General features: G+C 37.8%; 1 protein-coding gene across 3 annotated transcripts in view; it reads right to left on the reverse strand.

The window, feature by feature from the left end:
- The window catches only part of TET1 (tet methylcytosine dioxygenase 1), a 127,011-nt gene that overhangs the window by 26,527 nt on the left and 82,138 nt on the right, over positions 1-18,346 (reverse strand). For all 3 annotated transcript variants that reach the window (XM_061197644.1, XM_061197637.1, XM_061197627.1), the window contains 3 exons: positions 15,818-18,137; positions 12,769-12,859; positions 12,132-12,225 (listed from right to left, as the gene is read on the reverse strand). In XM_061197644.1, the coding sequence (XP_061053627.1) occupies positions 12,132-12,225; positions 12,769-12,859; positions 15,818-18,137 (2,505 nt within the window). The remainder of the gene's footprint in view (positions 1-12,131; positions 12,226-12,768; positions 12,860-15,817; positions 18,138-18,346) is intronic.

An 18,346-nucleotide genomic window follows, 5' to 3' on the forward strand; every position in this document is an offset into this window, starting at 1 on the left:
ATACGGAATGGAAGATATTTGCAAACGATGTGACCAACAAGGGATTAATCTCCAAAATGTACAAACAGCTCATACAGCTCAATAACAACAACAACAAAAAAACCCAAACACGCCAATCACAAAATGGGCAGAAGAGCTAAAGACATTTCTCCAAAATGGAATACAGATGGCCAACAGGCACATGAAAAGATGCTCAACCTTGCAAATTATTAAAGAAATGCAAATCAAAACTACAATGAGGTACCACTTCACACCAGTCAGAATGGCCATCATTAAAAAGTCTACAAATAATAAATGATGGAGACGGTGTAGAAAAAAGGAACCCTCCTACACTGTAACAATATTTTTATATTCTTAGGGCATAGAAAGAAGGGTCTCAAAGACCAAGAGCAGTTTCCACCTTCTAGCCATAGTATATTTATATAGGTAACAGAAAAAGTAAAGTAGCTTTTTAATTCCCCTGCCTCCAAAATCCAGAGAACATTAGATATATACATTCTTGCTTTGTACAAAACAAAAAAATATTCATAATGTCAATGAATGGTACACTGACATTTAATTATCTTCCACTGTAATCACTAATTTCCCTTACTGGTATATAGACTTTGTAATTGTTATTTTGGAAACACATCATTTTGTTTGTTGGATCAGAATTACTACTACATTTGCTGGTACCTGCAGATATTTGAACATACAAAGGCTAACCAAACTATTACTTCTGAAAACTTGGATTAAAGGTGAGAATTTAGATCAAATAGACAATGTGATAAAAAAAAATAAAAAGAAACAAGTGGTATTATAATTGGAAGACAATTTTTTTTTACAGAAAATTCTTTCTAGAAAATTCAAGAGAATCAAAGAAAACTCTACTGGATTTTTAAAGAGAGTAAAACAGGTGGCTCCTTATAACTGTTGAGGACTCAACAGCTTTAATATATACCAGCAATAACCAAATAGAAGTCTGGTTTACAGCTTAAATTAAGCATAGCTGTAAGGATTATCTTAAGGGAAATTCATGTAAATAAATCCTAATTAAGCTGTTCCTAGATGGAAGGTTAGACATTAAAAGATTTTAATTCTAGCCACTAATCTACTGTCCATTCTAAGATATATTTAGCTTGTTTCTAAAATTCATATGAAAGATTACACGAACATTAAGTCATGAAAAAGATTTTTTAAACACCTGAGAGGGAAATGTCCTTCTAAATTTAAAACTTTTCTACAAAACTATAGCAAAAAATGCAGTACCAGCCCAGCAATGGTCTAACCTAATGGGCCAATGAACAATGTCAACAAAAATGGACATGCACATGGGACTTCCCTGGTGGTGCAGTGGTTAAGACTCCGAGCTCCCAATGCAGGGGACCGGGGTTCGATCCCTGGTCAGGGAACTAGAGCATGCCGCAACTAAGGAGCCCGCCTGCCACAACTAAGACTGGGTGCAAGCAGATAAATACAGATAAATAAATAAATAAATATTTAAGGGGGAAAAAAAGGACACGTGGAAAATGAAGTGGAATTTTTTTTTTTTTTTTTGGCTGCGTTGGGTTTTCGTTGCTGCTTGTGGGCTTTCTCTAGTTGCAGTGAGCAGGGGCTACTCTGTCGCGGTGTGCGGGCCTCTCGTTGTCGTGGCCTCTCGTTGTGGTGGTTTCTTTTGTTGTGGAGCACGGACTCGTGGCGTGTGGGCTCAGTAGTTGCAGTACACAGGCTTAGTTGCTCCATGGCATGTGGGATCTTCCTGGACCAGGGCTCGAACCCGTGTCCCCTGCATTGGCAGGCGGATTCTTAACCACTGCGCCACCAGGGAAGTCCCGAGATATTGACTTTTTACTTACTAGGTAAACAATGACAAAATAAATTTCACCAGTAGATTAATTTTTTTTATAGTAAAAACGTTTTTAACAACAAGAAAAATATTTATTCTTTACTAAGTATTATAAATTAAGAATTTGGGAAGAATCCATCCTTTTTCAGCCTTTTTTTACATTAAGCAATTTCTTTGAAGCCTTTTTTATAATTTCTAATACTGCATTCAAACAACCCATGAAGAATTGAGCTATATATTCTATTTCAGTATGCAAAGAGAATCAAAAACTCTTGAGTAGCCTGTGCTCGAAAACAATCCTATGTTCATTTAATCAAACTTTCTTCAAATTTAGGAAGTTGTAGAATAAAAAGTTTTTACCAGAAGTTTTACTGACTGTCACTCTTCTGCTTAACATGCTTCAGCAGTTGTCCATAATTTTTAATTGCAATTTTTAACACCCTAGCTCTTAGTTTGGGTATACCCAAAATTGCTAATTATCATCTCAGAGGGTAAAACTAAGATGTGTTTTAAATTTTGAAAATAATAGACTTTTAAAATTTAATTTTAATTTAATATGGAACTTTAATTTTCTGATTGGATACTTCAAATTAACACTGAATTTAATTTTAGTTTAAAATTTAAATTTAATAATTGTATAAACATTACAGAACTATGTTACTTAAAAAAAAGAGCAAATAAAATAATCATTGTAATACAATCTTAGCTCTAAAGATACAGCAGTGACTAGGGTCCTACATCAGCTCCAATAAAAATCTGGGCTCCACAGAAGGACTTGGCTAGAATCACAGCTAGGAGCAACGTTTATGTCAAGTGTCGGGTATATTACCAAAGAGAGATCACTTTTGAGCTTATCCATACCCATGTGAGAGAAAAGTAGGGTTAAATTTTCAACACAAAATGATGGTGGCCACCCCCCCCCCATAAAACCAAAATCATCCATTTAAATCCGCCTATATATTATAGTTAATGAACTTCAACCTTTGGGGGTGGTGGTGGTGATGATTAGGCGCATGCGGGGTGTTCTGGGGTGGTGGTGATAATTTATTTCTTGATCTGGATGGTTTGACTTTGTAAAACTTCAATGTGCTACACACTTGTGACTTGTGTACTTTCTTTGTGTATATTACAGTTCAATAAAAAGTTTCCTTAAAAAATGAACTCTATGGGACATCCCTGGTGGCGCAGAGGTTAAGAATCTGCCTGCCAATGCAGGGGACACGAGTTCAAGCCCTGAGCTGGGAAGATCCCACATGCCGCGGAGCAACTAAGCCCATGCGCCACAACTACTAAGCCTGCGCTCTAGAGCCTGAGAGCCACAACTACTGAAGCCCGTGCGCCTAGAGCCCGTGCTCCACAACAAGAGAAGCCACCGCAATGAGAAGCCCACTCACCACAACTAGAGAAAGCCCGCACGCAGCCAAAAAAAAAAGAACTCTATAAGCAAGCAAGCTAACATAAAAGTAGTTCTAATGGTACATTAGTGGACAGTAGGATTAAGTGAAGAAAAATGTTTTATAACAAAAGAAAAGCAAGGACAGTGAAAAATGTAAGTCAGTTTAACATCAACTGATAGCATCAACCTCTCGGCTTTTGCCTAATTTTGATCACTGAAATATAAAATGGTTTTTTCGCATTAGCAAGATTTTGCAGACAGCAAACAAGTAGCCCAGGACACCAACTACCCCTTTATTATGTTGACATGGTAATACACAAAGAGGTGCCTGATTTGGGCACAGAAATAAGCAGTACCATGGTATAGGGTGAAGACAACCAAGGCAGATACTAGGCAGAAACTTGGAACAAAGGAATAAAAAAAGGGAAGTCTTTGAAGATTATATAAATGTATAAATCCAGGTTAGATGGTTTTAAAACTTTTAGATACTTCAGCTTGGTTTACACCTCACCCCAAAAACTCTGGTCACATCACACCTAAATAGGCAATAAAACATTCACTTGTACATACTCATTGCCACACCTGCTCTATTGACTAATAAACAATCTTACATAGGGGAACCCATGAACTGGGGGCCTGGTGTGAATTACTTAGCACTTGAACCATCTGGGGAAGCTTGCTGTTTGAATTCTTCTCCCAACTCCAGTCATCATCTCAAAGGCTCAGTTGGGGTGGGGCGGGTGGGGGGTAGTATAGGGAGTTAATAGAGCCTACTATATCCAAGAAACTACATCACCCTTTCCACCAAGATCTACTGAATAACAAGGTAACCACTCCCTGACCAGATCCAAAGTGACGGCAGAGAAGAGTCACAAATGTCTGTCAAAGGCTAACAATTAAGGAGGAGTGTTAATGACCACCTGGCAAAGAAACATTTCCAAGATTAAAAGTGTTAAGAACAAAGGCAAAACATTGTGAAACTGGCTTAGAAAGTTGTGCTACCCAGTTATAATTTGTCGTTAGGCTTTCTGTGTGTGACCTAACCCTAACACCTCCCTTCAAGAAAAGGAGGCAAGGGCAGCATGATAAAAGTAAGATAGAGGGACTTCCCTGGTGGCACAGCGATTAAGAATCCGCCTGCCAGTGCAGGCAACACAGATTCGATCCCTGGTCCAGGAAGTTCCCACATGCCGCGGAGCAACTAAGCCCGTGCGCCACAACTACTGAAGGCTGCACGCCTAGAGCCCATGCTCCGCAACAAGAGAAGCCACCGCAATGAGAAGCCCACACAACACAACAAACAGTAACCCCCACTCACCGCAACTAGAGAAAAGCCCATGCACAGCAACGAAGACCCAATGCAGCCAAAAATAAATAAATAAATAAATTTTTTAAAAAGTAGGATAGAATTCAACCACTATTTCTACACATAAGTCTGCACACAGAGATGAGAAAATGTACATAAAATCACAAGATGCTTGATTTACGTTAATGTTTAATATCAAATACAGGACAAATGTAAACTATGCAAGATGAAAAATGTAAACTATGCAAGATGAAAAGTAAGTTTGGAGCAATACAATCTACCAGTTGAAGGTTTATTAGATTCCTTAGTTTAAAATGATTGACCTTCATTTCCTCTCTCTCCTTTTTCTTCATTCCTGCATTAAGTATCCATATAAGACGCTTTTTTCTTTTTTAAATGGAGAGCTCAGCTTTTTTTTTTTTTAAATAAATTTATTTATTTTTGGCTGCGTTGTGTCTTCATTGTTGCATGCAGGCTTCTCATTGTGGCTTCTCTTGTTGCGGAGCATGGGCTCTAGGTGCACGGGCTTCAGTAGTTGTGGCACACAGGCTCAGTAGTTGTGGCTCGCGAGCTCTAGAGCGCAGGCTCAGTAGTTGTGGCGCACGGGCTTAGTTGCTCCATGGCATGTGGGATCTTCCCAGACCAGAGATCGAACCCGTGTCCCCTGCCTTGGCAGGCGAATTCTTAAACCACTGCAACACCAGGGAAGTCCCTCCATATAAGACCTGATTGTGCTAGTGTCATTCAAAATAATAAAGTCCTAAAAACAATGTAGACTATAGAGAAACCTAACCATTTCACTCTATTTTTTATTTAACCTCAAGAGCTCAAATTTGGGTTGGACAACTTTAGCAGACTATTAGTTCTAATACTTAAAGTGGCCCATGTCTCCCTCTTTCCTGAGGGAAAGAGCTAATAATGTATACCAGAGCAATACTATTTCAAGATATCAATTCCAATTGAAAATATTCAATAACAGTCTTATTTAAGCTCTATATTCATTTACTCAACAAAAATTTATTGAGTCCTGAATATGTGCTGGGCATTGCTCCAGACACAAGCAACATAACTTGGAAATTTTGCAAAAAATAAACTTTGATTAACATTACGATTTTTCTAACATATATAATCATTTATGAGGCTATTTTTTTCACAGATACACAGAATTAATTCTTGGTTTTGTTATCAAGATTATTCTTTTGCCGGACTTCCCTGGGGGTCCAGTGGCTAACACTCCGCACTCCCAATGCAGCGGGCCTGGGTTCGATCCCTGGTCAAGGAACTAGATCCCACATGCCGCAACTAAAGATCCTGCATAAATAAATAAATAAATAAACAAACAAACATATAAAAAGATGGGGCTTCCCTGGTGGCGCAGTGATTAAGAATCTGCCTGCCAATGCAGGGGACAGGGGTTCGAGCCCTGGTCCGGGAAGATCCCACATGCCGCAGAGCAACTAAGCCCGTGTGCCACAACTACTGAAGGCTGCGTGCCTAGAGCCCGTGCTCCGCAACAAGAGAAGCCACTGCAATGAGAAGCCCGCGCACCCAACGAAGAGTAGCCCCAGGTCAACGCAACTGAAGAAAGCCCGTGTGCAGCAACGAAGACCCAACGCAACCAAAAATAAATAAATTAATTTTAAAAAAAGATGATTCTTTTGCATTGTCATTAGTAGACATCAAAATTTGCATAAGTTCTTAGCAACTATGCTTTATTTCAGTCTTGTCTCTGAATTGTTTTTGTATTTGTGAAAAGAGCCAGATTCTGAAAGAAAAATTGCAAAAGGTAAAGTAAGAAAATAATTTTGCTATAGCTGCTTCATGGAAAATGCTATATATCTTTTACATACCTAGCAACCCTTAAGAAGACTTAAGCCATTAATAGGACTTTAACAGAAAGTTGCTGCCAAAATCTTTAAGCTGCAGATTTCATATTTGTCTTCATAAAAAAAATAGAAGTATTGATATATATCAAAATTCTATCAGTGTAATTATTATTATGCTAGAGAAGGTTTGAACGGCAGGAAGAATCATCCAAAATTCTACCACTTAACCCAGCCACCTTGCTCTTTTGGGTCACTTACTCAAGAGGTAGCCAGCTGCCATAAGCATATTTTCACCCTTTGCTACTTAAAGGCAAACAAGTAAAATATTCAGAAATATCTAACAGATACAGATTAACAAACCTATGTAAACTATCAGTGCCAAATATTGGGAACCAATCCCTACCACTTATTTCAGCAAATATGCAAGGTCGTATGTGGGGGAAAACACAAAAGAACAGTAACCATACCATTAAGAAATACATAAGGGGGGCGGGGGGGAAGCAGGAAAATTATTACCACAAAAGTTAGGGTGGAGGGGTTCTCGGGGCTTCTGGGAACCTAGAAAAATTGTATTTTTCACCTGGGTAGTTGCTTGATGAGTGTTCAATTTATAACCATAGGTCAACTCTACCTTTATATTTTACAAACTTTTTTTTGATATATTCCGTAACGAACAATGTTGATGCTTAAGAGCATTATTTTGTGAATAAAGATTCACAAATTAAAGTTTTTTGCCTTTAGAGATGATAGGGCTAAGGAAGATAGATTAGATTAGATGTATTATATATTAAATATATCGGATACGGCTAAGATAGCTATATTTTACAATGTCAATGTAGTATCCTTAACATGTTGATATTTTTAGTGAAGAAGAGATATTGAACTTTGTAATAGCCAGTCTCCAAGATGCCCCCAATCATCACCACCACCTGGTATTTATGCCCCTGCATAGTCCCCTCCTACACTAAATAAGGCTCAGTAATGTAGCAACTTCCAAGGTTAATGTCATAAAAGACATTGTGGCTTCTTCCTTATTATATTTTGACTGACTCACTCTGGGGGAAAACAAGCTGCTATGACATGAGAAAACACTTAAGAAATCCTATGATAAGAAAGTGAGTCCTCTAGTGAACAGCTATCAAGGAACTAAAGCCTCCTGCAAATGACATGGGAAGTGGACCCTCCAGCACCCTCCTCCCCAGTCAAGTTTGAGATGATAAAGACCTCTTCTGGAATCACCCTCCTAAGTTACCCACAGATTACTGACTCACGAAAGTGATTAGATAATAAATGTGTTTTGTTCAAAGCTACTAAACTTGGGTAATTTGTAAAGCAGCAACAGAGAAATAATACTAAGCTTAACAAGTAATTACTTAGAATGCTCTTTATAAAACATAAACCAGATAGAGAACACATCCCTAATTAAAATACTTCAAAGGCTTCATGTTGTTCATGGACTAAAATTCACTATGGCCTACAAAACCATTCATGCTCTGGCTTCTGCCTACCTTTTTACCTTCTCCGATTTCCATTCTCTACCTCCTCAACTTCACTAGACTCCTCTTAGATTATTAAAGAATGTACTCTCTTCCTTGACCTTTGTACTTGCTGTTTTCTCTGCCTAGGAATGTTCTTCCTTGCATTCTTGGGGGTATTCTTTGCATGCTCAGCTCCTTTTTGTCACTCAGTAGTCCTCAGCTTAAAAGTTCTCTCCCCAATGAGGTCTTCCCTGACGACCCATTCATAAGAAGAAAACCCTGGAAGGTTCCCACTAAAGAGAGGAAAAAGATGAGACCATATTTAAAGCAATATAAACCTGGAGTTAGTATGTTAGACTAACCGTATTAAATGAAAAAAAGAAATTACTAGTTTAAATTTGGAAAGGAGAATATAAATTTGTCATTACAGATTATGATTGTACATCTGAAATACATAAGAGAAATAAATTGGAAAACAAGAAGCATGTAAACTCTATGGGAACAAAACTTTAGAACACTCCTGAAGGACAAAAGAAGGCATCAACAAATGGAAAGGTATAGCATTTAGCATTTAGGATAAGACTAAACATCAAAAATGTAAATTCTCCAAATTCTCTCTGTAATATGATTCCAATAAAAACACCAAAATCGAGGGACCTCCCTGGTGGTCCAGTGGTAAAGAATCTGCCTTACAATGTAGGGGACGTGAGTTCGATCCCTGGTCAGGGAACTAAGATCCCACAAGGCGCGGGGAAACTAAGCCCGCGTGCCCTGGAGCCTGCATGCCACAACTAGAGAGAGATAACCTGCATGCCACAACTAAGACTGCACGCTGCAGCGAAAGATCCCATGCACCACAACAAAAGAAAGATTCCGCATGCCTCAACCAAGATCCCGCAAGCCGCAACTAAGACCTGACGCAGCCAAAAATAAATAAAATAAATCTTAAACAAAAAAACCCCCCCAAAATCGACAAGGTATTTCTTGCAAATAGACAAGGCGATCATAAACTCATACGGAAAAAAAAACAAGGCAAGAATATTCAGGAAATTTCTGAAGAATTAGCTCTATCAGATATTAAAACATATTTTTAAACCCAAATAATTAGAGTAATTTGATGCTGATACATAACATGATGTGACAGAACAGAAAATCTACTAATATAAACAAATACAAATCAGTAGGGAGAAGAAAGACAATTAAGTGGTATTGGATAGCTGGGTAGCCAGTTGAAAAAACTTAAGTTGTGACTAACATTCTACACACAAGATGAATAAAACAGTTAAGTGCAGAAAAAATGAAATCATTAAAATATTATAAAAAGAAAATTCGAGATTTATAAGGTAGAAGTGGTAAAGATTTTTCTAATTAAGATACACTGAAGCCATAAAAGCAAAGTTTTCCATTAAAAATTTAACTTAACATTTCATCTCATTGGGGACTTCCCTGGTGGCACAGTGGTTAAGAATCCGCCTGCCAATGCAGAGGACATGGGTTCAAGCCCTGGTCTGGGACGATCCCACATGCCGTAAAGCGAATAAGCCCATGTGCCACAACTACTGAGCCTGTGAGCCACAACTACTGAGACAGAGGTGCCACAACTACTGAAGCCCACGCACCTAGAGCCCGTGCTCCGCAACAAGAGAAGCCACCATAGTGAGAAGCCTGCGCACCGCAACAAAGAGTAGCTCCTGCTCACCACAACTAGAGAAAGCCTGCGTGCAGCAACGAAGACCCAACGCAGCCAAAAATTAAAAAAAAAATTTTTTGTAATTTCATTTCATTAAAAAAAATCTGTATGTTAAAAAATATGACAAACAAGGACTTCCTTGGTGGTCCAGTGGTTAAGACTCCACCCTTTCACTGCAAGGGGCGTGGGTTCAATCCCAGGTCTGGGAGCTAAGATTCCGCATGCTGTGCAGCACGGCCAAAAAAACAAGACAAAGAGAAAATATATTTGCTACTTATCACAGTCAATTTTCTAAAGGATCTTCTATAAAAATCAATAGAAGCCTAATAACCCAACAGAAAAAACGGCCCTTTTGTATTATTTCCTACTTTAAAATGTTTTGGATCGACCGTCTTAACTTTCTCAAGAGTGAATAAAATATAAAAATAAAGATCACTCTGACTACTGTTTAGATATATCTTCACCAAAACTCTTACATGTGGGGACTGACTTGTGTGGGTGAATGTTTTGTGGAAGTTGAGCAAATTGAAGGCAGGTATCTTATTTGGGATTCGATTCTATTTAATGTAACAGAAGACTGCCTAGTAACAGGTTTTAGAAGTGAAAAAAAATTCTCTCGTGTTACAGAAATCCAGGTTTAAGAAGCCTAAGGTTGGTACAGCGCTTCTATTGGTACCATCAGGGACTCGGGCTCCTGTCTTTCTTCTCCCCATCCTAGTACATATCTTCTATTATCAAGTCAATTCATGGTTCCATTTGGCTGTTGGAGCTCCAGCCATTAAACCCATGTTCTATAAATGTTGAGGGAAAGGAGACAGACACAAAAGTGTACATTCTATATGACTCTAGTTGCATAGAAATCATGAAAAAGACCTGTATAGTAATGAAGTGGTTATATAGTGGTTATCTTTGCATGGAGTTACCAACTGGGAGGGGCCAAAGGGAGGCTTCTGGGGTGCTAGAAAGATTTATATCACTATCTGGGTAGTGTTATACATATGGAGAATTCCTTGATATGTTCATTTATATTTTGACAGGACTATGCACTCCAAACAGATTGAAGAAACTGAAAGTACTCTAACATATTTAGTGTTCAGTGCTCAGCTCTTGCTCTCATCACTGCTGTCACCCTCCAAAGGCTGAAAAGTAACCAAGACAGGGAATTCCCTGGCAGTCCAATGGTTAGGATTCTCCCAAATTGGTTTGATACAATTTGATACAATTCTAATCAAAACCCTACCAGAGAGACCTCCCTGGCGGTCCAGTGGTTAAGACTCCGCTCTTCCACTGCAGGGGGTATGGGTTCAATCCCTGGTTGGGGAACTAAGATCCCGCATGCCGTGCGGCGCAGCCAAAAATAAATAAATAAATAACCAAGACATACAGTCTGCTGGAACACATAAGGATTTGGCAATTGTCTCGCTTTAGGAATAGCGTGGTTCCAACCCTATCTCCATTTTGCATTTAATGTTTTTTATTCTTCTGAAATGGGCATAAAAACAATGACTTTTCCCTTTTCCAAAATCATGAGTCCCTCTATAGGGATTTATGAGACAATGTATGTCAGGTTCTTAATATGGTTCCTGATATTTAATGAGAGGTAGTTGTTATTATTTTATTATGATTATTATAGTCATCATCATTATTGACAAATGATAGGACAGCATCTCAAATGATCCTTTGTTCAAGAATTCCAAATAAACTGGTCAATATCCTGGTGGATGTGAACATCCTCCTGATATGATACTGTTTCTCAGTTGAGAACTTCCTAAAGAAGCTAAATCCAGTTCTTACTTCTTATAGCTCCGCAAATTTAGAAAACTCAAAGTAGTCATAGAAACAATTTTGGAAATATGTTGTAAGAAGTTTGGTTTTGTTTTCAATATTGTATGATCTTCATTAAGGTGGCCCTATGAGACAATGAATTAGAACGAATTTCAAAATAACTGATAAAAGTAAGATATACGTGCAACTAGAGATTATCGTACTAAGTGAAGTAAGTCAGAAAGAGAAAGACAAATACCATATGATATCACTTATATGTGAAATCTAAAATATGACACAAATGAACCTATCCATGAAACAGAAACAAAATCAGGGACATAGAGAATAGACTGGTGGTTGCCAAGGCGGGGGGCTAGGGGAGGGATGGAGTGGGAGGTTGGGGTGAGCAGATGTAAGCTTTTATATATAGAATGGATAAACAAGGTCCTACTGTCTAGCACAGAGAACTATATTCAATATCCTACGATAAACCATAATGAAAAAGAATATGAAAAAGAATGTGAAAAAAAAAGATATAGGAAACAATATATATAATTTAGTACCATTTATTTATGCTGTCTAATTATAAATGCACTGAATGCTCTCTAAAAGTAACAAAAAACTCTAAGACTAATGACCCTATATCACAAGATACCAACTGAGAATGGCCATACCCTTTTGTTCATTAACATAAAAAGCCCAGGCTAAGACAAAATAGTTCCCTTTTTTCCCTGGGAATAATGGGGGTGGGTATTTTTCTAGTCCACATCTTCATGGAATAAAATTGATTTAGTTTATATGTGGAATATATCCATTTTGAAAAATGTATAAATGCAAAATACTTACCCACTTAGCAACTGGACACCCATTAGAGCTTTTTCCTTCTTTCCCCGTGTACACTACTATTTCTATCCTTATTGCGTTTCCTTTTTGACCATACCTGAGTATGAAACACAGTGAAGGGAAAATAATTGCAATACACTTTTAACATCTTCATGTGCATAAGATATAGATTTACAGAAGTACAAAATTCAAACACTCCTCATAATTATAACTTTGTTAAAAATTTACTTTCGTGTGGCAGATATTTTTATTTGTTATCCAGTTCTGTTTACTTGTCCTTAAGGATCACTCGTTTAAAAAATGGCCTGGCTCCAAGACAAGCAAAAGGAATGTGAATGCGGTGTTGACAGAGGTAATTTTAACTATTTCTACCATTATACAATAATATAAAAAATAAGTATGTCTGCATTTAACAAAGATAGCCTTGCTTTGTGAAGGTCTTATTGAGTGCCCAATGGCTCGTGTAAGTGACTCAGCAGGGACACCAGGACTCTCTGCTTTTCCTGGGCCCTAAGAAACATCAAACTCATGCTCCTGAAAGTTTTCCATTCACCTCAAGTTTGTTCCCAGAGATGATTTCTCTGCATTGAGTCAGATCCCCAATAATGAATGATTTTAACAGGGAAGCATATTTCCTCACCTATTCTCCATGATTTCCCTGACAGCAGCAACACTTGGTCCTGCCCCAAGGTGTGTATAATATGGGCCTTTGTCTTTTTGTATAACTCGATCTGTGGAAGGAATAAGATTATTAGACCCAAAACTTTACAGAATTGCATAGGGGCAAGGAAGAGCTATTTTTTTTTTTTTTTTCAATTCAGAACAATGAATCTTGACAAGATTTTGGTAAGCTTTAGTAATTAAAGTCTAGGACAATAGGCCCTGGAATTTAACTTATCCCTTTCTTTCTGCTCCTAATTAATCCACTCTTTCTCTAAGAATCAGAGGAGGAAAAACATATTTTAAGTTGTGGTTCATATTTATTCTCAGATCTCCTGCTTTAAAAAAATTCTATAAAAATTGAGGTACAAAATTAAGCTACCCAAGAGCAATACATCTTAAAAGCTTGGCCTCAGAATCCTATTAAAATTGAGCCCAACAATTGCACTGCTAAGATTTTATTCTATTACACATGCGCACAATTATGTATTTATAATACACATGTATACAAGAATATTCCTTGCTACAATTGTACGTAATATTAAAAAAGAGAAACACTCTTAACATCTTTCAATGAGGTAAGAGTTAAATAGTATGTTTTAAAAGGCTTAAATCTTGTAAAACTGGAAACAAAATTAAAATCACTAATAATGTTAATTTATATAGAAAAAATATAACAGCCGTTTTTCTCTAGAAAAAGACATTTGCACCATATTTCTGTACCATTTGAATTTTTGTGTAAATTACAGAGTTCTTAGAAAATGGTATTTTAAAACTTGGCCTCTGAGATTCACGTCTAACTAGAATCACTGGGAAATGCATGTCTACCTACACCAAAAGATCACTACTTACCATTTTAACTGGACATCAAATATACCATAGGATTATTTCTGTGGCTACTTAAGCAAGATACGGTGAATAATTTTTAACTTATTGGTAATCTAGAGCAGTGGTTTTTAATCAGGGGTATTTTTGCCAAAGGGGACATTTGGCAATATTTTGGGTTGTGACAACTGCAAACGCGCACCCGTGTGTGTGTGTGTGTGTGTGTGTGTGTGTGTGTGTATCACTAGTGAGTAGAGGCCAGGGATGCCACTAAACAGCCTACAATAGATAAGGTGGTCCCCCTACAACCAAGAATTATCCCACCTAAAATGCCAATAGTGCTAAATTTGAGGAACCTTGATCTAAAGGTTAATTACTCTAATTTTGCTAGAACATAATAACACTTTCACAGAAATCCTTTACCCTCAGATATGATGGGGATCCTTTACTCTCACTTGGGATGATTTCTGAAGTCTACTTTTTTGTTTCTCTTTTTAAGTTCCGATTTCCACACAATGAGCACAATAACCTCAAATGTAACGATTAAAGGAAAACATGTAACTGACAAGTGTATTCAACAGTTCCAGGTCCACTACAGATACTGAATGAACTTTTTTTTTTTTAATTAATTAATTTCTTTTGGCTGTGTTGGGTCTTAGTTTCTGTGCGAGGGCTTTCTCTAGTTGCGGCAAGCGGGGGCCACTCTTCATCGCGGAGCGCGGGCCTCTCGCTATCGCGGCCTCTCTTGTTGCGGAGCACGGGCTCCAGACGCGCAGGCTCAGTAGTTGTGGCTCCAGGGCCTAGTTGCTCCGCGGCATGTGGGATCTTCCCAGACCAGGGCTCGAACCCGTGTCCCCTGAATTGGCAAGCAGATTCTCAACCACTGCGCCACCAGGGAAGCCCCTGAATGAACTTTGAATGCCTGGCTGTCTTGACTCTGACACTGTGATAAGGTAGTATGTATAAGGAAAGGGTCTTGAAACTAGACAATCATCCTATTGAAATTTATGTATGCAGTCAAATTAGACGAGCTCAGGTATATAAATCTTACTGGCATTTTAAATTAAAGACCTTTTTTCCATTTTTAATGATATTCAGAGAAATAGTCTCTTTTTCACTTCAGATTTTTGAAGCAACAGAGGATGGAAGTTACAAATACAGCCGCTGGAGCTGGGACTAACTGTCTTTGAATTCCAGTTGAATCATTTACTAGCTGTGAACTTCTCTGACTCAGTCTCCTCACTTGTAAAATGCGGATAATAAGCATTCCCTTTGGTGGGTTGTTGTGAATATAACAAGTCAAGGGTGTAGGACAGTTTTCAGACTTGCAGTAAAAGATCTGGAATAGGAGCCATTATCATTATTACAATCTTCTGTCCTTGGTCCAAGAATCTCTCATTCTGCCAAATCGACCCCACTCAGACAGCATTGCCACCCCTTCCAGATTGTCAGACCCTCCTCCCTGGAGGCTCTTCATTCTCAGAGGAGCCTATCTTTGGTGCCTGGTATGTGGTAGGCTGTCAAAACTGAGTGTTGAATGATGAGCAGAGAAATGGAAGGATTCATTTCAGAATATCAAATGCACTTTGAAAAATCAAGAACTAAAAGTCATTGCTACACTTCACTATTATTTCTATTGTGGTTACAAAAATATCAGAATGATATACTTACTTTATCCTTCCAATCAATCCTTTAACCACCCACCCATTCTGGAATATACTAATGAACCATCTGCTTCTTGATTGGGTTAGCAATTACACAGATACTTTTTTTTATAGTTATTTGTTAAGTTGTACATATATTTTATGTTCTCTGTATGCATGTTATACTGCACAATTTAAAAATATATATATTTTAAACAAAAGGCTTAAAGGTTGAAATTCTTTTGAATATAGGAAGAATAAACTGTGATAACATATTACGGGACTTCATTCTTATGATATGCACAGTAAACAACTTGAGAGACATCTAGCTTGAGAGAAATCAAATTTTCCACTTAAGAAAGTTTCCAAATTACCAGTTGGATTTCCCATTTATCTGAGCAACATCAATAAAGGTCCCACAGAAAAATGGGTATAGAATTATTTAGTCCATCCTAGCTAGACTATGAATGGGGCAAAAATGTCATATATAAAAGGTAAAACAAACTTGATTCAGTCACGACTTGAGGCCATTAATGCAAGAAAATGAAGAAACTCACTTACCAAGACAGTTGCAGGTAGGCAATTCAGAATCTTTTGTTGTGGACACCAGGGTTTTCGTAGGATTAGTAAAGAAGTTCATCGCATAATCATTAAAACTTTTCTGTGCACTGTCTAGTGGGGAAAATTCTGATGCTCCAACACTAGATGAACAGACGTCCTCTTCACTTTTGGTAGAAACCACTGTAATTCCACCTGAACATACTACGTTTAGGTTCCTGAGAATTTGTGCTGGGTCCGGTAAAGGGGTCTCATGAGAGATACCAGGCAATGTTGGCAGCCTCTGATGTGTGACTTGGTCTTTAACATCCTGTTGGAACTGTGTTTGGTCATTGTCAGCCATCACATTAGCACACTGGTTAGTTGGAGAGGATGGCTGGAGTAAAGGATGAGCTTTCTGATTGACATTCACTGTTGGCTGTACCTGAGCATATCCATTTTCTGTAAACGCCTGTCCGTTGGATTCTGTTTTTAACTGGATTATGGGGAGAGAATCCAAGGGTTCAACCTTCATCTTTTCCTGTGCTAATTCAGGATAATATCGCTCAAATTTTATTTGAGTGAGTGGAGGAAATAATTTTTTGTGCTCTAATGCTGAGCTCCTTTGAGTCAGTGGTTTCCATACTTTGGTTAGGGGAGGGATTTTTCCCAATAGAATAGGAAAGTCATGTGGACCAAATTGACCAAATCTTTGAAATTTAGATGCTATCCAAATGTCATGTAACTTACTATATTCATATGCCAACTGTTCCTGTTTTTTCTGGTCATTTCCTTGACAACTTATGATCACAGGCTTCTTTTTCCGTCGATCTCTTGATGGGGTAGATTTTGTCTTTTTTTGGATTGTGTTCTTTTGCTTTGTTACTGAAGGTCCTTGATTATTTTGTACACTGGAAGGTGGTTTATGCTCTATTGTGCCCTTCTCCTGGCTATAGTTTTGCTGTACATTATATGCAACAAGGCTTGTTGGTGTACTTTCAACTTTTTTGTCCTCCGGTTTTATACAATTGAATTTAATTATTGATGCAAGTTGTGTTAACTGTGCAGCAACATCTTCTTCTATCTTACTATGAACTGTATCTTGACATGAGGGATCATCCTTTGAGTCCAACTTGATGCTGCTGTCCAGTGACTGGTTACAATACTCCGATTTATTAGTTGTTGTTGTCAACTGATGCAAATTGTTGGAACTGTCAAGAGCAATTCTACCTTGAGCAACATTTTTATTGGTATTGGTTTTAGATGAATTTGAATTTGGTATAAAAACAGATACTGAATCTGTGACTGTTGAATATTCCTGTGCCTTTGTGGATGCTTGGTCACTAGGTGAGCTGTTGTGTGACTTAGAAATATTTTGTCCATTGAACACCAATGTGTTGCATGAACTTTGCTTTTCCAGAGATGGACAGTGATGAAGGCTTTGCGGCCCCCCTTGTAAATTTGGGTCTTGGAGGTCTTTTCTTACAGAATACAGGATAGCTTTACAGCTATTAAGCAAACTAGCTGTTCTCTGTTCTGTTTCTTCATCCTTCTCTGACTTCGATGGTGAGGAATTTTCTGATGGGGCTTCTGAAAGTTGTGTTAGAGCTTCTATGGCCACTACTTGTTCTAGCGTTAATCTCCTATCTTTCATTAGGGATAGAAGACTTGGTTGAAGCGTTGATCCTTCTTTTAGTTCTCTATTTGTTATAATTTCTAGGGATTTTGGTTGATCACTTTCATTGTGTATACTAGTATGACTATTTAAGTTGCAGTTTGCAGGATCTGGAAAAGACTTACAGTTAAAGCCAGGCTTCTGAATGACCAAAACATTACTTCTCCCCTTGAGATGATCACAGCTCGCACTAGTAGCAATGGCGCTCATGGCATTGTTATGGTTTGCAGTGTCTTTCAGGAATTTGTAAGGATTGTTTTCAAATGCCTTGCCAAGTTCTTCAATGTTGATTTTTTTAAAAGACAAATTTGTTTCAGTTGGCAAATAGTGTACATTTTTAATGCCGTTTCTTACAGTTTGTGCAAACAATTTTTGAGGTTCAAGGAGGTCAGTAAGTAGGATTTTTTTCCTGTCATCTTCAGAGCTTTTCAAATTTTCAGCTTCTGTTTTAATTGTATTAAATTCTCCTTTAACATGATCATTTAAGTGTGATTTCTTGTTTTGTGTCCACTTTTCCACTTCAATACCTGTCATACTTTCTTCGTTTTTAGTTACATTTTCTAAGGGACATGAATTTAATTCCAATCTTTGTTCTTCCTCATGACCACAACTACTGTATTCCATGGATTCTGACTTGGGGCCATTTACTGGTTTGTTGTCAAAATCTGCCTATAAAATAAACAGAGAAATTACTCTTATAATCTGCTCAAATATCTGAGTAAGAGCTGTAAGAACTTTACAATTTAAAAGCAACTAAATGTGAAGTCCCTGAAAACATTTTATTTTCACTTTTTACATTTTTAGAAGTTATAAAATACCAAAAAGGGGGAAAGAAAAAAAAGAGAGGTGGAAACCATCATATTCCCATGACTGTTAAT

This window comes from Eubalaena glacialis, chromosome 1, assembly GCF_028564815.1.
Source record: "Eubalaena glacialis isolate mEubGla1 chromosome 1, mEubGla1.1.hap2.+ XY, whole genome shotgun sequence".
Lineage (NCBI taxonomy): Eukaryota > Metazoa > Chordata > Mammalia > Artiodactyla > Balaenidae > Eubalaena > Eubalaena glacialis.